This window comes from Labrus mixtus, chromosome 19, assembly GCF_963584025.1.
Source record: "Labrus mixtus chromosome 19, fLabMix1.1, whole genome shotgun sequence".
Classification (NCBI taxonomy): domain Eukaryota; kingdom Metazoa; phylum Chordata; class Actinopteri; order Labriformes; family Labridae; genus Labrus; species Labrus mixtus.
This window is the reverse complement of record NC_083630.1, coordinates 22537917-22561340: the sequence shown is the minus strand read 5'-3', so window position 1 is coordinate 22561340 and position 23424 is coordinate 22537917. Positions and strand designations below refer to the sequence as shown.

The window sequence follows — 23424 nt, the reverse complement described above, 5'->3', positions numbered from 1 at the left end:
CCAAAGATTTAAAAAGATGTAAGAAACTAAAAGAGCTAAAAGCAAATCAAAAGAGAACAGCAGTAAGAAGGTAAGAGCAGAAAAAGAAACAAGTGATTAAATGATCAAATACATGAATGTATTGTTTGGAAATAGGGTGTTTTTTTAACCTCAGGAGTGGCTACAGGCCAAGCGGCTAAGATTAGCTCAGCTTGTTAGCAGTGGCTCATGTTGTTTAAACTCTGGGATTCCTTTAGAGGATTGAGCCAGGCCATACAGTAATGTTAGCAAACATGATAGTACAAAACAGATGTATAAATGTGTTGTTTTTATCCTACTTGTGTCGGAGAGGTGCGGGGCTTTAGCAGAAATGGAACAGAGAAGAAGAAAATGGTATCGATGGATTTCACCGTCTTTGAGCCTCTCCCGTCTGAAGTTGCTTTAAACCGCCATTCCTCCCTTCTCCGCTCGCCTGGCAGGAAGTTACAGCTGTGCTTTTGTATTTTTGTGTGTGAGTGTGTGTGGGTGTTTTTTCTTCCCTTCTCCACTTCCTTCCTGCCTACCTCCCCATCAATCTTTGATTCTCACAGTGCCAGCCAGGTACTCACCTCCTTCCCTCCTCCTTTTTTTTCTTCTTTCTGCTCGTTTCCCACAAAGTAACTCTCTTCCTCTGCTCGCCCCACACTGCGCCTCTGTGTTTACTGTACTCCTTGTGATGGGTATTGTCATGAGACAAAATTGCTCAGTGGGGTTTTTTTTTTTCCCAATAACACGTCTTTTGTCGGCACTTTTTTTTTTCCCCCCGCCCGAGCTGTCAGGTGTCTGAGAAATAAAGTTGTGGCTTGTAACTCAGGTTGCAAAAGCAAATGATCACACCTTTTGAACATGCAAGTGTGTTTCCTGACAGATGGCATCACGACTCCGTCTTCTTATTTCGAGCGTCAGCACTTCTTTTTTCAGAAGTCTTGAGTGCTCCAGGCCAGAGGGATAGAACCGGTTTGAACCTGGGAAAAAAATAAAATCTTCTGCAGTCAGATCTTTATTATTCCTTAGAGTTGGAAGCTGTGACGTCATTTGTTTAAAAGCTTCCAGCGAGCTTTGGTGGAGAGACTGAAAGCTCCAGCGATGCCTAAGCCCAGGAGTCAAGAAAGGGGTGCATCTGAAATGGATTTGAAATCGGGAGGGGGGGGAAAAGTGCTCATTCAACCGGTGTGTGTGTGTGTTTGAGATTCCGTGTGTACTGTTAAGGAGGGCACATCACAGCGAGAAAGATTCAGACAAGTCATATTGCATTCTATTTGCTCTGTTCCGCATCTCGCAGCTATATTTAACGTATTTGTGTTTTTTTCCTTTTAGAGTCGTAAATGCACCTCGCCCCGAGTCTAACATGTTGTCATCCTCCCGAGCTCCGAGTCACAATGTAATATTTAACAGAGCAACGTGCAATCTCCCTGAAACATTTACTCCGCATTACCATTTCTGTCTTTGATGAATTATTCTATGTGAGGCTTGTGTTTTTGATGTTTCTGTGCGCTCTCCGTGTAACTCTCATGGCAGCAGTGTTTGTGTGCGGCCACTACCTTCAGCACTTTTCTGACAGGTGGACTAGAGTTTTTTTCCCGTTCCTTAATACTCACATATTGGACGTTGAGATTAAATGTTTTTTCTATGTATCTGAACAATGTTTGACTTCGATGTGGTGCATTTTTTTTTAAACTGATCTTTTCCATGTACTGATAGAATTTTGATGTTAAAGAGGTCATATTATGCCCTTTTTGGGATTCGTATATTTAATCTATGTATCTACTAAAGTATGTTCACAACAGCTAAAGTTATAGAAAAGTGTCTGTTTTCATGAACTGCCGCTCCATGCACCGGCTCGCTTCTGACTCTCTCTCTAAGGCTCTGAAGTGCCCACGTTCAGAGTCCCCACATGTGCCAAGTCTGATCTGATTGGTCGGCCTGTCGGCTCTGCCGTAATTGGTCAGTCGCTCAGCACGGTTCTCGGAAATGTCCCGCCCCTTTTAGCATATTGGGAATGCAGCTACTTTGGCTCCGAGGGCCGGGGAGGCTTAGCACCTTAGCTCTACTGTGCTACCGCAGGCTACGGCATATCGTGGGCGTGCTACAGAAGTTAACGGGCGTGCAACATGAGCTGCAGGGCTTGCCACAACGAGCCAATGGGCTTAGATCAGTGATCTCACACTGACAATGACGTCACACTGGCAATTCTTTTTTCGAGGGGGGCTAGAACCGAGCGTTACATGTGGCTAATGCTACAGCTAACAGGAGGACGTAGGAGAAGCTGCGTTTCCGCGGACTTTGAATTTTTGTACATAGATGTGACTAAACATGCACAGGACACTTTGAAAACACACTAAAGAGCATATAAAACCAGAAAAAGAAGAATATGGGACCTTTAAAGCTAGAGCAACATTTTTGAGAGAAACTTTCTCTGGATTTAAAAAAAAAAAAAAAGTGAATGAACTGAACTGAATATTGTTTTTTTGTCCACAGTTGCTTCGCAGTTCTCTGGTGAACAACCGCACGCAGGCCAAAGTGGCGGAGGAGCTGGGCATGCAGGACTTTGCCATCACCAACGACAAAACCAAACGTCCTGTCGCGCTGCGGACCAAGACTCTGGCTGACCTGTTGGAGTGTAGGTTCACAGCTCTTCATTTGTTTAAAGAAATATACCATAAAGAGAGATCAAATGCGACGGCTGATAATAATAATAATAATAATAATAATAATAATAATAATAATAATAATAACTGAGATTTATATAGCGCCTTTCATGAAACCCAAGGATGCTTTATAAAGTGGGGGGGGGGGCGTAATGGGAGACAACAAGAGACAAACAAATGAAGCAGAAAGGAAGTGGGTGATCAGTTGGGGGGAGTGTTGGATGAGTGTGGATGGGTGGCGTTTGAGGAGGTTTTTAAAAAATGACCAGAGATGTAGCAGTGCAGATTTCGGCAGGGAAAGAGTTCCAGAGGGTGGGGGTGGGGGGGGCTGAGGCACAGAAGGCTCTGTCACCAAAAGATCAAAGTTTGGTGTGGGGGGGTGGAGAGCAGGCCTGTGGCTGAGGACCACAGCTGTCGGGACGGGGTGTAGGGATGGAGGAGGTCGGTGAGGTAGGTACGGTGGTGCTTAGACCATGGAGAGATTTGTAGGTGAGTAGGAGGAGTTTCTACTGAATGCGGGACTTGGCTCAGTGGTAGAGTCGGTCGTCTCTCAACCAGAAGGTCGGGGGGTTCGACCCCCAGTTACTGCAGCCACATGTTTGATGTGACCTTGGGCGAGACACTTAACCCCCAAGCTGCTCTCGCTGCTTCATCAGCGGCATATGAATGTGTATCAATTAATCACAGCTGGTGGTCTCGCTGCATAGCAATCACTGCCATCAGTGTGTGAATGAGTCTGAATGTGTAGGTGTGACATCAGGTGTAAAGTGCTTTTGAGAAGTCTAGAAAAGCTCTTTACAAGTCCATTCATCATTTCCCATAAAGAGTTCTTAACAGACGTTTACTAAACCTTTATTTATTGGATGTCTCTTTGGAATGTGCAGTTGAAGACGACAGCATCAAGTACCCTTATCGATTCCTTTTTATTCCTCAGGACACTTGAAGATGCCCTCTTCATACTTAATATTACAAGTCACACAAAACATCTCTTCTACTGCTGCCGTACTTTAATGCAACTCATTGGAATTGATACCAGTTTAATAGATGTTACCAAACAGAATAAGACATCTGAAGAATTCCTCACACACAGAAAAATAATGGCGGTGGTGGATGATTAAGAGCTGGTTGCTACAGTTGTGCATCACTCTGTGACTGTTTGATCCCAGTCGACTTTGAAGTATAATTCTGGTATTTTTAGTTCTGACACTTGGACGCATAAAATTAACCAGGGTCTGAATTAGGGAGGCAATGATACAGTCAGCTCACGGTTCAATACAGACCTCGATGTTGCAGGTATCAGCTGTTGGCTACATGTGACAACAGTTCAGTAGCTTCCATATTAGAGTAGGTTTCCACTGAGTAGGCGACATGTGTGAAACTAATGTTTGCAGACTGTGATTTTTTTTGTTTCCTTGTCATTCTACTTGACGCTAAAACCGAAAATGTCCCCACGTCACTGATTTCAAAGATGGGGACGCTTCCTCATACTGCCTCTCCTCGCCGTTCGTCATGTAAAAGTAATGTGTAAAAAAAAATGACACCGACAAAGTGTTGTCAGCTCCACCAACTTTAATGCATAGTAATTTGGATAGCAACTGGTGGGGAGAAGTTTCCTCAATCCAGCGCGTGGACTCCAGTGGAGCCAATTCTGAGAGGAGTGCAGTGCATGGAAGCGTTGTTGTACACAAAACTGAGAATAACAGTTAGTTTTATATAGAGAAGTGTCGCTCAGATCATGGTTCAAAGTGTCTGACAACATTAGAGAAAGTTAAAGTTTCTTAATACAGCTGTTATTGTACCTAAAGCCTGGCTCACACTGTGCGATTTTTCCCCGATCGTATAAAAGTCGGGGGTCAGCTCACACTGTACGACTGAAGCGTTTACGACGCCCGACCAGACCTTGCGACGTGTGTGCTCACACTGTACGACCCGATTGTCGGGCACGGCCGGAGAGCTCACACTGTACGAGTGAAATCGGGACTGAGCGTTGACAATTGTTAATAAAGTTTCATTTGAAAACTCCAACGGGCCGCGGTTGGTGAAAGAGAAGGAAGTGGAAGTTGTTGTAGGATAGAGGAAAGTTGATACAATCGTAGATGTATGGTTTCAGAAAAGTGCTGCACTGATGATCTGTACTGAAAACCATAAAAACAAGAAACGCCTGGTTGCGTCCTGCCGCTGGTCGCCATGACTACGGTCCTCCCTTGTCTCTCGTTGTTATATTGTAGTCACACACAACTTCTGCCGGACCCGTTCATGACCTAATCGTCAAGATTTTAAATTCTAAATATCAAACATGTTAGTAAATCGGGGCATTAAGATCGTGTCTTTGTACCGCGCACACTACAAGATAATCTGAGCAGATAATCGGGTCCGAGCAGCCTCGAGTCGGGAGCGACCCTGCGATTGTCGGGAAGGAGGAATCGGAGCTCAAATCGGCCCGATTATCCTGCAGTGTGAGCCAGGCTTAACAGATCACTGGAATTGCTAAGCTACCACTCCCATGACCAGTTTTTTTGTTTGCATCGTTGTGTACTTTAGGTGTAAAGGTCTGGCTCAGGGGCCAACATAACCCAATGACAAAAGTTACACCTGTCTCAGAGGTGAAACTCTTATGTAAGGTGAAACGTCATGTTTTTGTCCTTGGAGAAAAGAAACCACAAATCGTCTTGCCTCAACAAAACGGTCCGTCTCTGCAGCAATCCTTCCATAATACTGTCTGAGTGATAATCACAACACATCTGCGGCAAAAACAAGTTCTTTAAATGGACACAACACGATCAGGTAAACGCCCGACTAGATATTCTGCAGCCATCGCAGGCTGTTTTGCTGCCAAAATCCCCTGGATTTGTGTACCTATGAGACCATTAAGACCATAGAATATGTAAAAGAGGTTTAAAAAAAATACCAGAATTACCCTCTTAGTCTTGCTTCCATGATATTATACTAATCAGAGTCGGCAGTTGGCTGGGGAAGTAGATTAGTCACATCACCAAGGCAACAAATACAGCACAACTGAAAAGCCAATGTATTTTCATTTCAAATAAACACTGGAAGCTGTACACCAAACTCACTCACTGTCGATGCATTGAGGTATAGTTTCTCTTTAAATCGCTGACTAAGTGAAAAACCAGAAACGTTATAACGTTAAAATAGGAACACTGCAGAACTGTGAGTGTGTTTCACATTATATTGAGTCCTATAGTGTCAGAGCTCCTGTTTCTCCTAACACAGCCATATTTGACTTTTGATTATGAATACAAGTTTCAAACTGTGAGCTGCACTGTATGTGGTCTGCTCTGCACCGAGGCTCTTTTCCATTTGATTAGATAAAAGGTAGAAAGTCATAGTCCTGCTAATTTAATTGACTGGTCAATAATAAGGTTTTATTTTAACATGTGTAATATTAAATAATAAAATGGGGTTTCCTGCTGTGAGAGCTGTGGGTTAACCCGATGTGTCAGGGATGGCAGCACTATTAGTGACTACTTTCCTCTGGTGCTCATGATGTCGACAAAGCAAGATTATTTATAAGCACCTTTCAGACGCACTCAGGTAGTTCAGAGTGCTTCACAGGGGTGTAGTACATTAAAAACAAGCCCATTAGGAAACATTTAGAAGACAATAATAAGAAAATAAATACAAAAAAATAAGATTAAAAGAGTCAGAGATTGCAATAAACAATTCACAAATTACGTAATAGTCAAACCAAGCATGTCAAAAAACTGAAACAGTGATGTCATTATGATGCAACACATCATTGTTTCTTTACATGAAAAATGTCCGACTCAGCATTTTTTCATGGTTACAATTTTTGTTACTTAAAGAAAATATTTGACAATTAGAGAAGTTCACCAGATCAATGAAATGATGCTTATAATTATTTGTATTCGTTTGTCTGATATTTTAAAGAAATGACTCACTCCCTTCAGTCTGACAGGGGTAACCAGCCTGCACCAGCTGAAATGATTTACATTGGAAAATATGCGCTCAACTTTGTTTGTTCGGCACCTTTTATACATACAAGCATGCAGCCCAGAGAGGCTTCACAGGGGAGCGACAGATGGGAAATAAAATCACAAATTGACAGAACGAGGTAGAATAAAAAAAAAATAAAACTGAAACAGGAAAGAAGACGAGAATGAGTAAAACAGTTTTTAGAAAAGTTAAAAGACATAGATTAAAAAAAAGAAGAAGAAATGAAATGAAAATTTTAGTCAATTAAAATAAGTATGAAATAAATTTAGAAATAATCCAAATTGCAGTGACATAAACGTACTGCATATAAAAAAGGATGTGCTGCTAAAAGACGAAACAGCTGCATTAACATCAGACACGCTGCAAATACGCTGCACCTATGCAAAGTCAAAAACAAGAACAAGAGGACGCTGCACATCCAGCCAACGGAAGGTCATGGATTTAGTTTGCATAGTTTGAGTATTTAAATCATGTTGGATGTTAACGCGGTTCTTTGAGCTATCTTTTACATGCCGCTCGTTTACATGTTTCCATTTGTTTAGGCATTTGCCACATACTATTTCAGTAAATGGTTTTGTAGGTTTACAGGTTGTGCAGGTGGGATGCTCATGTGAGCCACCATACCCGCCCCTCATCCTACATATACCCTCTTTTTTTAAAAAGAAAAAACTGATGCAAAGTCATGACAGTATTCCGACACTGCTGTGGTTTTATGATTGAAACAAACAGTTGTACATTAAGTAGATTTAATAACATCTGTGTTGTCTCCACTTAAATTTTTACTCCTCCCTGGTTTCAATGAAAAGCTGAAGAATACAAAATAACTCAACTAAGTTCTTCCTGTGGCACTGATTGGATAACTGTAAACCAACCTGCTACCGTCATTGGCTCCTCAATGATCCCTAAATGTATTTTGCCTCCCTCAAATATATTACGAATAAGGCCTCGAGAAAATGCACGATTTGTCTGACTTCTGATGAGCACTGATGCATTTCCAGGTCAGCCTTCAATAGGCAGACCTTAGTACAAGAGCTTCATATCATTTGCCTTTCAAATGGTCCTTCAGAGTGCGGTGCTGGAGCAGAGTTGATGACACAGGAAGAGGGAGACGAGGGGTCAGCGCTGAAAATGAGCGCGTGCTCTTCGGCATATGAACAGCCGTGCCCCGCAGCTACTTCAAGCCCCCTCGCTGGCCTCCTGAAAATATTACCTATTATTCCTCCCGTCGTGTCCCACCGTCTTAGTCAGAGCAGAAGAGGGAAAACAAACGGGGGACAGCCGGGAGATGAAGATGACATCCACCACCACCTACTGCTTACATTTCAAAACCCCTTTCTCTCTTTTTTTTTTTTTTTCAGCTCAGTTACTCTCGATTCATCTTGATGTACGGCTTCATCTCATACACTATAAAGATGTTTCTGTGAACTCTGCGTGGCCCCTCACTTTACTCATTTCCTGTTTGAAGGGAAAAGGCAGCATCTTCAGAGCCATCGCTTTTCAAATAGTTTATATTAACATCAAGCCACTTTGCTGCCGAGAGCCACAGCTGATTCTCCTCCTCTGCTTTTTGTTTTATTTTCCTTTAAATCGAACAGGAAAAAAAAGAACCTGCCATCTTTTATTGATTTTTTTATCTTTATGTAACTTCTTTATTTTCTGTGTTTGTCCCGCAGCTTTCATCGCCGCTCTCTACATTGATAAAGATCTGGAGTACGTGCACACCTTCATGAACGTCTGCTTCTTCCCCCGGCTGAAGGTGAGCCCCTTATTGATAGCCATTCAGCGGCCTCGCGTCTGATCAATGAGCCGCTGAGCTGAGCCACCTCGGAGAGACAAAAGAAGCAGGGGGATGATGATGAGGGAGCTAATGGCTGGTGCCTTAATGGGGGCTAGAATCGACGGAAGGTATCACAAGTGGTGCTTCGGCTGTTGAGTGCCTTGATCGCTATTTTAGTCATCTTTAACAGGAACCGCGATGCTGTTTTCCTATTGGTTCCAAGGAGTGCTTGGGCTGTTACTGGCATCCACTTCTCGGCTCTTCTAAGAGTCGCAATAGATCGAGGAAGCCTTCGCTCAAGCCTCCCATGGTCACATGTGAGTTAAGGAGGACAGCATCTCAAGGACTACTGCATTCTCCAAATTTAGACAGAAGAGCCCCGAGACGCAGAGCATCGCATACACTCTCATATCTTAAACAGGCATGCGCAGAGGAGTGCCCACAAAAGCAGTAGCCACCCAGCGTGGACCTCTCCTTGTGAAGAGATGCTGCAGTGGTCTGATATTCCATGCTAATTGCTGTCTTGGTGTGCCTCTCCAGGGAGAATCCACGGCTCTGGAGGAGCTGAGCTTTGCGTCATGGTCGCTGCAAGAGAGCACCTCATTTCCACTTCCAAGAGAGAAAAAAAAGTTGTGGAACAGCCAGCACGTCTCCTTACATAGCCTTCTGGAAACCACAGCGTTGCACACTGTGCTGCTTCATCCAATTTGGATGGAAATAGAGAGGCAAAAAAAAAAAAAAAAAACAGGGGCATAAACGCTCCTTTTTCCTTATGTTCGCTCCTTCCCTTGTGAAGAAAGCACAGCTATATGCTACGCTCTTTTTTTTTTTTCAAAACAGCCTAATTTCTCTGCTTTGGGCTAAAGGGGGTACAGCTGCCCCCCCAGAGAGAGCAAAAAGTGGGAAAGCAGGAAAAAAAAAGGGAAAGTAAAGCGCAAAAAGCAAGAGAGATGGAGAGAGGTTCGGTGGGAGGCAGAGCAGGAGAGCGCTAGCAACAGAAGCAGCAGAAGCACTCTTTGTAGAAAATTAATAGGAGCAGACAGTTCTGGATTCAAAGTCTGCCTTTTTATGACAAGGCTGCTTCCCTGTTAATGGAAGGGGCTTTTAGAAGTCCCTGTTGGATAAGAGAAATGTATCAGGGCTGCACACCTGGGAGACTCCCAGACGCTCTTTATATCTGGACGGGGATTGGCTTTTGTCTTAAGTAGCCAGTGATTTGTACTCACCGTGAAGACACAGATGGAGAGCCAGTCAGCGAGAGAGCAAATAAGTGAAGGGGTAAAAATGGTACAGAGGGTCAAAGCCAGAATGAAATAAAAGCATTTTGTGAACGAGAAAGAGAGAGGGGGGGGGGGGGGGGGGGGGGGGGTTTGCAACTGCAGCAGATTTTTATTTTTTTATATTTTACAAGTTTCTCTCTGTAAAAGAATTTGATTGAATGTGATTTGTTTGTTTTATTGTGTTGCAGGAGTTTATCCTGAACCAGGACTGGAATGACCCGAAGTCTCAGCTGCAGCAGTGCTGTTTGACCCTGAGGACTGAGGGCAAGGAGCCCGACATCCCACTGTACAAGTAAGGGCCCGCTAACACAGCAGTGATGTTGAATATTAAGAATTTCCACAGGCATTTAATCTTCTGAAAGAGGCATTTTACAAAGCTGTTCGTTGTGCTGCTGTATCTGTTTTAACACCTCAACCGATCCCTTACCAGACTGGAGAATCTTTTCCCAACTGGTTTAACACTTCATCTGCTAAAGCTCCTGTCAGGAGTTTATAGCAGGTTAGGTAAATGACTGATATTAACACTAATACCGCTTTATGGTTTGCCAGACGAGGTGATTGACAGCACAAAAAAAACCTTTTTTTTTACATTTTCCACCTCCAAGAATCAAGTGGAGTTAAAAGACAAGGAGGACAATTTTCATCTGAAAGCATTTCTTACACATACACGGGACCTAGGTCAACAAAGAGATGAAAGGTACCGCTTAGTCCACTGGGGGCGCCAAAATCAACACAAGCAGAAATTCCCTCACTTATTTAAATGTAAAATAATAACAGAATCCATTTAAAACATGTATTCTTTAGTTTTTAATCTCTAATTTTAAACAAGCAAAAAGGAGAGAATCCATGGTTGGCCCTTGAAATGCGCTGTTTGTCTTTTCAGAGGTGGGTATTGTGTGAAAATAAAATCAAAAGTTAATTTGAGGCAGCATATCCAATATGGTGTCCGCCACCGCTGGGCTTCAAAAGTCACTGACACTACGTCCATGTTTATATACAGTCTATGGTCTGTGCCCCAGTTTGGCCACCCCAGCCAAAAAAGTCTGGCTCTTGGTTAGTGACTGATATTAACACTAATACCGCTTTATGGTCTGCATAAGAAGGAGCCCATCAACAACAAGTTATTTTTAATGCCTGTAAACACTGCTGCCAGTTGGGTGTCAGACGAGGTGATTGACAGCACAAAAAAAAGCCTTTTTTATATTTTCCACCTCCAAGAATCAAGAGGAGTTAAAAGACAAGGATGACAATTTTCATCTTGGGGCGCCAAAATCACCACAAGCAGAAAGTTCCTCACTTATTTAAATTCAAAATAATGACAGAATCAATTTAAACCATTTATCCTCCTTAGTTCTTAATCTCTAATTTCAAACAAGCAAAAGGGAGATGTGCTGTTTGTCTTTTCAGAGGTGGGTATTGTGTGAAAATAAAATCAAAAGTTAATTTGAAGCAGCATATCCAATATGGTGTCCGCCACCGCTGGAATTCAAAAGTCACTGAGACTACGTCCATTTTTATATACAGTCTATGGTCTGTGCCCCAGCCCCAAGTCTGGCTCTTCCCTTTGCTGGAAGAGCAACCAGAATCATGGTAACCAATCCTCTGTATCATCTTCTGTATTAATCCTAAATGTGTCTTTATGTAACATTAAAAATGTGAGACCCTGAAGAGACCTAAACTTGTTCATAAACCTTCAAAATATACACGGAAGCAAATGAACGTGTTTGTCGCCCTGTGTTCAGCCTGACTCAGAGTCGGTTTAAACGGGTTCAGCGAAGCATAACATGGACCCACAACATGGAGAGAAATGAAATGGCACAAACATAATTCACGGGACTTTTTTTCTTTCCCTCTCCGTCGGTCCCTGAACATTGTGAATAGCTGTGTAAAAGGTCTCTGTTGTTGTGATAAGTAAACACACCCCAAAGAGACCTCTTATTTGACAAAAGGTCAAGGAGCAAGTGTCATTTGACAGAATGCTTTTCAGAAACCGCCATGAAGCAGTGTGTGTTTGTCGCCTTGGAAACTGACAAACAGTGTTTTCTCCGAGGAGGAGAAAAAAAAAAAAAAAGAAAGAGGGTCAACTGGATGTGCATGGGTGTTTGGAGACGGAGCACTTTTTTTATGTACAATGAAGTCCAACGATCCAGCCTTTAATAAGTTCCCCTCTTCCTCCCTTTCTGTCTTCGTTGTGTTTATTTGAATATATCTCCCAACGCTTCCTCTATTTATTATTCTCCCTATCTACCCCCGACGCACGGTGATTTTTGACACAGCACAACTCTGACACTACAATCAACACTTTCCCTCCAACTCTACAGCCCCCGAAGAACGTGAACGCGGAACAAATAAGATGCTTCTGTCTGACTTGAATTCCAACATTCAAAGACACGATGCTCACATACAGCTGAGTGGAGGCTGCTGCAACAGCCTTGAGTCATATAATAACTTTTTGTTACCGTTTAAAGAATAAGCAGGAGCAGTCGCTTCATGTGACCTGACCCCTATTGGTCTATTCACTTGATTCACAAGATGGCCATTTTTCTTTATCCTCTTGTTCAAATGGTGTCATAATGTTGCTCTGCTGTGTTTGTATAACTTTTAATAGAGAACAAATCAATTTGATTTAACTCGGTTATTGGATACGTGCCTTTGCTAATACTTGTTTTTTAGGACCCTCTTGGAATGCAAATGATTATTATTATTTTTAATCCTCCTCTTTGAGGCCACTTTTGAGGGCTTGAACGTGCCCAAAAACTCAGCAAACTTTCCACGGTCATCAGGTCTCGTGAAAAAATTAGATATTTTGGTGGTTTCGTAAACAAATTTTGCAAAATGGCTCAGTGGCGCCCCCTTGAAATGTTCAAAAAGGCCTCCCCATAAAGGGTTTTTTTCACTCACAAAAATTGGTACGCACATTAAGCTTGTCGGGACGGACTGAAAACCCTCCTGCAGCGTTTTGAAAAAACCAGACAGGAAGTCCACAAATTAAAGTTGAATTTCACAAAATCGCTCAAAATCGCCGATTTCAGCCTTCCTATTTGAAGGATCTTGTTTTTTGTTTTTGTTTGGTACATTGTTATGTCTGCTCAACGCTGCTCCATGTCTGTCCTGCATGATATACATTTTTTATATTAACCAAATGCTGCTTTATGTCTCTCCTGCATGGTTTATGTATTTTCTCCTGTGTCTGCTTCATTACTCTCATGATATTTCTATTTTTGTAGCTTTTAGCGATGTTTGAATTAGTTTTTTGTTTTTTTAAGGGAGCCTTTTATAAAATCTGGCACAGGGACAACAATAGATTTTAGATTTGTTTTTTTTATTGTCCCACAAGGGGAAATTTGCGTTGCAACAGGAGCACACAGAAGACAAGAAACACAAGGACAACATCACCATAAAACATAAAACCAAAACGAATTTAAAAAATCAGACAACACAGCAGAATATAAAACCAAATAAAAACAGCGCAATAAAATCAGTCATGAGCTCATACCAGAATGGAAATTCAGGTTATTAAAGTGCAAAGTGGAGGTGTGCAAAAAGAGCACAAAAAGAGCGCAAAAAGAGCATAAAAAGAGCACAAAAAGAGCACAAAAAGAGCCGGCATATTTACAGAAATATTTATCAATATGCAATATGTCCCTGAAAAATAAAAAATAAAAAAATAAAAAATAAATAAACTGCTTTTAAATTGATAAGAAGCTAAAACGAAAGCAGTGGAATCTGTAGGAAACTCAGGGACTACTTATAGTAGTTGGGTGGGTTTGATAACCCATTTACAACAGAGAGATGCGGCTAGCATTAGCATACAACCATTTACTTAACATAAGCATTTGAAAGTGTAAGCAGAGAGGAAAGCCACTTCTAGCTAACTGTAATGTTATTTATATATTTTTTTAACTTTCCCCCTGAGTGACGTCAGAGGGAGATGGTTGTGTGAATGCTGCGAGACTTTTCTCCAGGATCCGTCTGTATTCGTTGAAACAAGTTCAAAAGGTAGAAAAACAGAGGGGTGAGACTTCAGGTGTGAGCCGGATGGAAAGGGGCCTAAACGATCGCAGGAAAGGACACAGGAAAGGACACAGGAAAGGACACAGGAAAGGACACAGGAAAGGGGTGGAAGGATGGGAGTTAATGCACCAAGCCCCTCCTGCTAAAGGTTCCCTCGGTGAATGTGTCTGCCTGATGACAGATTCACACCTCAACCCCCAGCACCATCACTTTACCGTACATCTCGTCTGGGCAGGACACACCAGGGAACACACACACATACACACATACACACACACACACACACACACACACACACACACACTCTTCTACATTGTGCAGAGAATGGCCTCAGACAGTAAGTAGCTGCTTTTAGTGCGAGCCGAAGACCCTCTACGGTGCCGTTTCTTTTCTCTCTCGCACACTTCCATCTGTGCACAAGCCTTGAAGTTGACAACTTCCCAACAGCTCACAGATTTTCCTTTTCATTCCGTCTCGTTTTTGTGTCATTTTAGCAGCGTGATAATTCCAAGTGACACGCTCTCCCTGTTGAGATTTGGCTTTAAAAAAAAACCGGTGGCGCACTGAAGTCTTATTTGCTGCACACATGCTATGTGTGCCTCTTCATTTGTAAGTGAGAAAGGAAGTCTGCATTATTGATAACGTGTCATAAGTGACCACATTGCATTAAAAATGGATCGCTCTCCTGAAATAAGTAAATTGTCCGTGAATAATTCAGGCGACTCACAGCTTGGGTCTGGGATGTTTATGCTAATGTTAACATTTCAAACATCTCCCAAGTTTTGTCTGCTTGTCTTGTACACGCGTCCCAGCAGAGATGACGAGCTGTTTTCTTTTTAAATGAGGTACATCTGTAAATGAAGCGAGAGATATTCTCCCGCTGCCATGGCGCTCCTCCTCAGCTTTTTTTTCTTTTATTTACCCTTCCAGCACACCAAAGACTCCTGGGGGTCTCTCGTATTGTCATTCTTTTATTTCAGTTTGTCATCATTCTTTTTTTGTGTTTTCTCTATCGAACACAGATCTCGGTTTCTGAAGATGATGGGTGAGGGGAGTTTTGGAAGGCTTTAAAAAGTTGTTTATATGTCCCTCAGATGGCTCGCGCTCGCTCTCAAAGCACGCCACTGAATCAAAGCCCTGTTCCCCCTCCTCTCAACCCGCCGCTTGAGATGAATTATATTTCTTCCAATTGAAACTTCTGCTTTTTCTTGTTATTTCTCTGAAGGACAATGTCCCCGAGCGTCCTTGCGCCTTTTCCCCCCCTCTTGTGTTATTACTTCACAACTCTAGCCTCCTCCGTCTCATCCCAATATTTCTGTGTTTGAATTTTTTCCGCAGGACCCTGCAGACGGTGGGGCCCTCGCATGCCCGCACCTACACCGTCGCTGTGTATTTCAAAGGGGAGCGAATCGGCTGTGGCAAAGGCCCAAGGTGAGTGAGACAATATACTACGACACACCAACAGAAACAAGGCGCTCCACTTCTCAACACGCCGCTAATGGGGCCTGAGAATAATGGCCGTGCTTTATTGATGGTGTTTATTATAGCAATTAAGCTCTTGTTGGGGCCTACTCTACCGGGAGAGACATTATGCAGAATGAAAATGAATCGATTCATTATTGATTCGACGTAAATTGCGTTATGAAAATATCACTTTGTGCAGGAGAGGAGTCTGTGACCAGGCGACACTCTGCATCTAAGGCTGTGTTTTATGTCTACCTGGGTTAGTGTGTTCACAGCAGGACGGGGATGTTTGTTTGCGTGTGCATGTTTGTTCGTGTTATTATGACTGCACACCTTTTGTCTGCGCTCACACATTCAGTAAAGAAAGCGAGTCCCTGCACGAAGACCCTTTTCAGGGTTGGAAGGGTTGACAATAAAGCTGCAGCTGAGCCTGCGAGAAATGAAACCTAAATCCATCCAACATCTTTAACCCGCCCCCCCCGCCCCCCCCCCCAACCCTCTCTCTCTCCACATGTGGAAATCCCCCCCTCCACGGCCCCCTTACTTGAAAGCGCTCTCTCTCTCGCTCTAAGCTGGCGATAACTTTGTCCCTTCCATAGGATCTTTGACAGCTTACTGTTTTTGTATTTACATGACTTAAGCTCCCAGCCACCTCCGCTGCCTGGGCTATGATCACACAGGCGCGTAATATATACGGAGGGACGGTGAATCGCAAAGGCGTAAACAGTGCCCGGCGCCGAGCCGCCAACAGGCTTACCTTTTTGAAATGTGCGCGCTGTGTTACCTGGGATTGTTTGGCAGAAAGGCTTCTTTCAAAACAAATATAATGCACTTTTGATAATCCGCTCAATATTGGGGCCGTTTTTTTTTTTTTTTTTTTTTTTCTTTGACAGAAATTCAAAAAAGGGACATTTTGAATATGCTAAAGACCTTTTCTCCCCTCTCTTTCTCTTTCTCTCTCTCTCTCTCCTTTTTTTCAAATATTTCTAATCTAGTATCCAACAGGCAGAAATGGGAGCTGCGATGGATGCGCTTGAAAAATGTGAGTTGTTTGGCAACCCCCTCCTCCTCTACCAACCCACTCACACACACACTCACACTCACACACACACACAGACACACACACACACACACACACACACACACACACACACACACACACAGACACACACACTCACACACTCACACACACACACACACACACACACACACACATACTCATATTCACACTCTAAGCCTCGGTGTTGAATATTAGCCTTGGCTGTACGGTATGCAAGATGGCTGGCAGAGAGCTGTGGCCTGAGCAGCCGGTTGGCTGCGACATATAGGACATTAGGCTGTTTGAAGTGCTCGCCCAGAGCACAGGCATGAGGCCTAGCCAGGCATGGAGAACCCACTAATAAAACAAGGACAGGGGAAGCTAAGCCTCCTCGAACATGTCCATCATCCTGCGGGACTTGAGGAAGTTTGTGTCGAGGACCGCGCAAAGTTTTTTTTGTTTTTTTCGAGCCCTTTTTAAACACCAAGAGAGCGAGGCTTCACGCGTTGTGCTCTTCACATCTGAAGGAGTGCACCTGACATGTTCCCCGCACGCCGCTTCAACTCTTGGCTGGTTTTCATCTTGTCATCAACAACCACTTAAGGAGAATAGATAGTGGGTTTTAGGTATTTACAAAGTCTTATTCACTGCCAAGTAAAAATACAATTACAGGGCTCTCAGAGACGCGTCTATGAGCTATTTCCATTAACAGCTACTCAATGCAGATGTGTGTGTGTGTGTGTGTGTGTGTATGAATAATACCATGCTGAGTGTGTAAAGAGTTTGGTAAGTGTAATTTTTCGGGCTGGCCTCGCTCTGTATCTCTGTGCCCGCCGCATTAATCAAATATACAATTTGTTCTTTACTCAACTAATTAGCTGGAGGTGAACACAAATGGGTTTTTGTTGGAACGGGTCTGTGAACGTTGCAGAGGGCACGCGGGTCAAGCTTTGATTCGGTTTGGCTCATAAATGTGGCCTCCAGCCATTTTGTAATGGATACTGTTTGTGCGGTCCGAGCTTTAGCATTTTATGAAACATTATTAAAAGACCCTCTCTCTGTCTGCATCTTCCTCTCACCTCGCTCCCTCCCTCCTTATCAGGGGGCGTAGTTCAGTGCACACACACTCTCTCTCCTGTGTCGTCCTCCCTCCCTTAATTCCTCCCACTTTCCTCTCCCCAGTGTACACCTCTGTCACCATGATTGATAGATGCTCATTGCGAGTAAATGAACATTTCCCCCCTCATAAATTGCTGTTTCATGTGACTAGATTAGCGATGCCTTTTTAAAAGGTCAGTTGATTTAAAATCCGCACTACAAGTCCTTCCTTCCTTCCACGCAAAATGCTTCCACTTTCAGGGACTTTGTTTTGACTTTGGAGAGTCACTTAATTTACGACTCGCCCCTAAAGCTTGACGCGCTCTTCCTCCTTTCACCCGGTGTACCTGAGGTGAGCGTGTCGATTATTTAGATGAAGCCAAATATTAGTCTTGTTAATAATAGAGTAGGAACAAACTCTATTATAATCTTCCAACACAAATGTGCCCCATCAAAGAATATCCACTGTGTCATTTTTTTTTCTACTGACAGGCTCAGATTTTCATTTAAATGTCTGACAACATTAAAGGATTGGTGGGTGAAGAAATAGCTTATTTCGGTATGGTAAGATCTTTTTTTAACCAGGAGCAGATGTTACATCACTCCCTTCAAAGCCAACCGACTCCATTTGCAAAAAAAAGAAATGTCAGTATTTGATCTCACAGAACACAGGAGTCAAATGTCTACTAAGCCTCTACAGGTCATTTTTGTCTCTGCTGGATGTGAGCTCATATTTCAAAACTACAAATCATGCAATAATACAATTGTGGAAGCTGTACACAAGCAGCTCCTGTTTTCTGTAAATTAGTATTCAACATTTTGTCAATGGAGTTAAGCAGAGCAATAATTTCTCTTTTTGGAAACAACAAAAACAGTAAGTTACTTTACAGCAAGATCCATACCTGAGCAATCCTTTCTGCAATGTTGTCAAACATACATTTAAAAAATGATCACTGCTAGGCTGGCTACACACTTAAATCTTAACCGTGTTTCTTTAATCTTTAACGTTACTTCAGAAGAAAAATCAAGGAAGGCAAATGGAGCCCAAAAGCAGGCCTGAAGTCCCGTTGTGTGCAGCAAGCCTTAGCTGACTCGCTTCAACCAGGCAGTTTTTTTTACTGCCTATCTTGCAGCTCTTGGTTGAAGCAAATCCGCTGAAGTAATCCTGAAACTTTTGAAACTTATTACTTACTCAGTCGCCGAGGCCCCCGATCTGTATAAAAGTATTGTGTTGCAAAGTACTGCAATGTCCCTGTAGAAAACTAAGTGGATGGGGTAAAAATCTACATATTTCTTTTCTGAATGTCATTGAGTTTGGGGGTATTGATCATACAAACACGCTCCGGGAACTAAAATAAATTAAACGGTTAATATTATACCAGAAGAAGCTTTTCAATAATATAATCAATCATTATTTGCAGCCCTAATGTGGTTGCATCAAGTTGTAAGACTTCCACCAGTGGATTGGTGATTCTTCCACCATCCATCATGCACAGGTAGGTCTCATTATTCAGAGGTCGTTTTCCTCTAAGATCATTTCTTATTTCTTATATTTTTTCAAGTCACGGCCTGTATTAATCACTTCTTTTGTCATAAATCGCTCATTCTTACTCTCTTGTTTTCATTGTTGAACATCTTCCTGTTAGGGATAAATATGCAAGGTGAGTCAGCGGGGCTCAAACTTTCCTTTTGGAGGATGTGTTTGCTCCTGACCATGAGCTGATGTAATGAGACTGGAGCTCCTCTGCCGCAGAAACCAGCCTCGACTCCTACCCGAGCCACATTGTCTCTCCTGTGATTGTCAAGGGGCCTCGCTTCATTTGTTCGCATAGCAAGACTAATCAAGGACATTAGCCCCGGTGTCATGTAATTCGTCATTGATTGTCTTGTTGGCCACTCGCTGCAGCATCGGCTGCACCATCACTCCTCCTGTACACCGGTGCTACCTTGTGTAACTCTCGGAATCGAAAAGCAGCTTCACCGCGACGTGTCAGGATTCATTTCCATGTTTTATTTAAAGGTCTCCTCGAGTATCAGGAGCACTTTGAGCCGGATTGAACTTTTTGTTTCTGCTGCGGCGCTCTCTTCCCTGGCAGGCAGGATCCACGGTGTCGGAGGAGGTGAAAGACATGGCTGCGTTCAGTCAGACAGCTGAGAGCTCATTAAAGAGACCCAGGCCCCAATATTTTGGTTGTCTGTAGCCGATCCGCTGGTGGCCTCGGCTTATTCACATTTCATTACTTGATGGCCGACGTTTTCTTGACAGTCTCCTGCCTGTATCCGTCAAGGCAGAATTAAATGTTAACCAAGGCCCGGACCGGGAGCAAACATGAGTGCAAACAAATCGAGCTAAGAGCAGCCAGGTAGGGGAACCAAGTCGAAGGGAAGGGTGCAGAGTTTCCCAGGCCCTGAGGCTGCGTGCACCACGCGCCATTAGGTCTAAGGCGACATCAAATATACATGGAAACGGCTTAGCCATTTATCATTCATCCTTACAGATAGTACTGGCTCTGTTCTGAGTCTCCAAATCTCTCTCTCTCTCTAAGACTCAACCACCTCCCCTTCGCTTCCTCACAGCTGCTTGTTCCTCAAACAATGGAATATCTGTTGAATATGAGAAGGAGCTTCAATCTGGCCAGTAGCTGGAAGGGGACTACTTTTTTTTTTTCCCTCGGCTTTCTTTAAACCTCTTAATCTCCGGATAAAAGCATTGGATGGATTGAGGCAGAGTAAAGTACAGTATGCAGGATCTCTATTCACTGGCTTGAGTCTTTTGTTTGCCCTTTGGCACGGCAGGGAAATCCCCTCATCAGCACCGCTATACAGGCGCACTATTGGCTTGTTGACGGATGCGGTGCACTTGAGCTCTAGGTGATAGACTCAGCCGACCAAAAGTCTATTGTGCAGTCGCCTCGCAGCCGGAGATCGGTCTGAATAGTGAATGCTTAAGTGAAAGGACGCTGTATGTTCTTGTGCCCTTAAAAGAGGAGCTGATCCGCCGTCACAGATTCCACATCCAGCATTCCAGCGCTGCCGTCGGAGGGCACAACAAGCCGCGTTGACGCCGAGGCCTTGACTGCTTCTTTGCTCGGAAAGCAGCCAAACCCTCGGATCTCAAGACTTCTTGCCTTGAGAGGAATCACTGCATTGTCAATAAACAAAAAGACCTGAGCCCGAGCTATAAGTGCGCTAACGCCATAACCAAGTGTAATCAGTATTCAGAGAGCAGCCCATCTCAAAAGTGCTTTTCTCCAGAACACTGGACAGCTGAGAATTCTCAACATGTCTCATGTGATGGCCATCACAGAGCGAAATGAAAAAGCCTTTTGTATTCTTCAGCAAGCCCCACTCTTTGACACGTGCTCTTGTGCACATGTTAAACAATGTAAATGGCCAAAGCCTTTTCTCGAGTGGGTTATTCTCAAGTCATCTCCAAGGGAAAAACGCTGGTGATTTCCATATTTTAACTGCAATATGTAGTTTTCTCTCCGAGGCACTACTAGGGGTGCCTCGCTCACCGAAAGCATTATTGGAATGGATGGTGTTTCTGTGTGTATCCATGCATGTGTGTCTTTCTCAAATGTCTTAAAATTATATATATATTTTTTTGTATTCAGGATTTTCTTTATTTGATCCGGCTCTTTTTTTTAATAGGATATTGCCGTTATCTTGGACTTTTCCTCTGTGTTGCCATAATGAGGATTTAGGAGTGTTGAAAGAGGAAGAATGGATCCTCCCCTTCTCTTCAGAATTCAAATACACTGGTTTTTAAGAGACGCAGGTTTTGGCAGGATTTTTTTTATCCTTATCACATAAATGTGTTGAAGACAAATAATCTAAACTGTAGGGTTGTACCAAAGTCAAAATTGCCAAAAGTTTTGGCTGTCCAGTACAACTCTTTGACTTTTTGATCCAGCGTTCATTTTGTTAGAATGAAATGTGACAATAAATGGTCATCAACAGTTTTACCATGACGATGACGAGACGTTGATGAGCTAAAAATAGATCTTTGATGATTAAAAACTCAAAACCACAAGTAAGTTTTGTTTTCGTTAACGAGACGGAACTAAAATGTTATTGGCGGGCTCTCCCAATCCAGGATATTTTCCGCCCACTGTTCGTCTAATCTGTGCGTAAAAACAAAATACTCGTACTACTCTTAAAGTCTTTCTATGTGATTTTTCACACTTAAATATATAAATCAAGTATCTCCTCTGAAAATAACTCTGAGTCATGACTGTCTACAATGGGTGTAACACCCGAGTCCCACTGTCTGTGATGTTTTCAGAGTCCTATCTTCACTTTGTTTACATCGCCCGGACGGCCGGCTGACTCCTCCCCTCGTGTATAAAAGTTGTTTAATTGAGGGACTAAAGAAAAGAAGAATAACATACTGTACTCACTGCTTAACTGTGTTTCTAGATCACACTCATTTCAGGTAAATTTACATGCAGTGTGAAGATACGAGCAGAATAAAGATCGCTAGCATTAGCATGCTAACACAACAATGCAGCGCGAGTTGTTTTGGTTTCATGCTGGTGCTCAAGGGCGACATCTGCTGGACCAAAAGATCACATATAAAGCCTTTAAAGTATTGATAGTATTAATGTGTTCCCTGTGAGTGTTTAATTATTATATGTGTACATTTTACAGCTGTGGCTTCTTTCAGATTATATTTTATTTGCTTTTAGTGTTATCGTTTGTAAAGAAAACAGGAAATACAACCTGTCGTCTTGATACCAATCTGATAGCTGTCCTCATTATGAAAAGGGCTTAAGTTAGTCTGCAATGAGTCTGGGCCTTCTTTGCCTTGTGTACAATGACCCAGCTATAAAAAAAAAAAACACAAAAGTGCAGAGATTAACTTTTGATTGACTATTGACCTGACTTGACGAAATGCAATTCAGCTTCGAGTCCTTTCAGCTGATGATTCGACTCATTGACTTTTTAAGGGGCGGCCCGACTAAACTCCAAGGCCATTTGTGTCGCTCCCCCACCAATTTCTCCTTGAAGAATAGTATCCTATGCCAAGACTGCAGGAAACAACTGTTAAGTCTATAAAATGATACAAAATAATGGGGGGGGGGTAAAAAAAGCTCACAACTTGTTAAAGTTCAAGCCGACATGCTTCTGTCCACCACACTAAAACTTCCAATTATAAAGACAGTCACATATGCATCTCAAAATGGAAATGTCTTGAATTTCAAAGGAAATAAATGACTTAAAAGAAAATGTACTTCTCATAATGATCAATTAACCGGTCATTATAACAGAATAGTTGATCATTCATTGGATTTGATCTGCAACAGAGTCCGGGTTAACGATCCATATGTGACAGTCAGTCTAACTTCTTCTTCTTTGGTGTTTCTCATACTGTGGATGTGTGTCTGTAGTATTGGGACAGCAGTGATATCCAAAACCACATAGTTGAATAGTTAGCTCAAACCCTAAGGCGTCGTATTATCAGCTGTGACTCTTCTGTCTGGACAGTAGTAGTAATTAAATCCCCCCCCCCTTGTATCACTGGATAATACACACTATCTGAGTGTTTAGACGGCGTTGTTCTGACTCTGGAATAAGTCGAATTGGATTTGAAATGAAACAGCCTGTGAGGTCAAAGAGCAAACCCCCCTCAGCTTTAGGAGCATTAGTCGATGTTTTATATCCAGACAGTTTTTTAGACCTTTTGTACACGCAATGTTTCCAATGTGAGGAGCGAGAAAAATGATCCAAACAAGCAGCCAAAGAAAAACAAGCCGCCAGTTTTTGAGATGTTCTTGGAAAGTCAAGAGCATCACTTCCCTAAGGCAAGACTGAAGGCAAAGAAAGTCTCAGACATGGAAGAAACAACCGACAGAGCTTTTTACCCGGGAAGATACAGACACCTTCGATCAAATATTGATCGGGATTACTTTATTTACAGGGTTGCTCCAGGAGTTTTTAAAACCTTGGGCATCTTTTTACATATTTTGCTGTCTGCATGACTAATAAGTGCGAAGAATAGCATGAGAAATGTTTGTGCTCTGTAGTCATTTAGACCCTGAAATACATACAAAATGTGGCCATTGTTAACATCTTCATTATGCTTCATTTTAGTGTATGCTCTTT

At 42.7% G+C, this 23424-nt stretch overlaps 1 protein-coding gene across 1 annotated transcript in view; it reads left to right on the top strand.

Annotated features, from left to right (window-relative positions):
- The window catches only part of drosha (drosha ribonuclease III), a 127934-nt gene that overhangs the window by 101029 nt on the left and 3481 nt on the right, over positions 1-23424 (top strand). The window contains exons 27-31 of the mRNA XM_061064876.1: positions 2497-2638; positions 8318-8400; positions 9890-9993; positions 15054-15146; positions 16175-16221. Coding sequence (XP_060920859.1) covers positions 2497-2638; positions 8318-8400; positions 9890-9993; positions 15054-15146; positions 16175-16221 — 469 coding nt within the window. The remainder of the gene's footprint in view (positions 1-2496; positions 2639-8317; positions 8401-9889; positions 9994-15053; positions 15147-16174; positions 16222-23424) is intronic.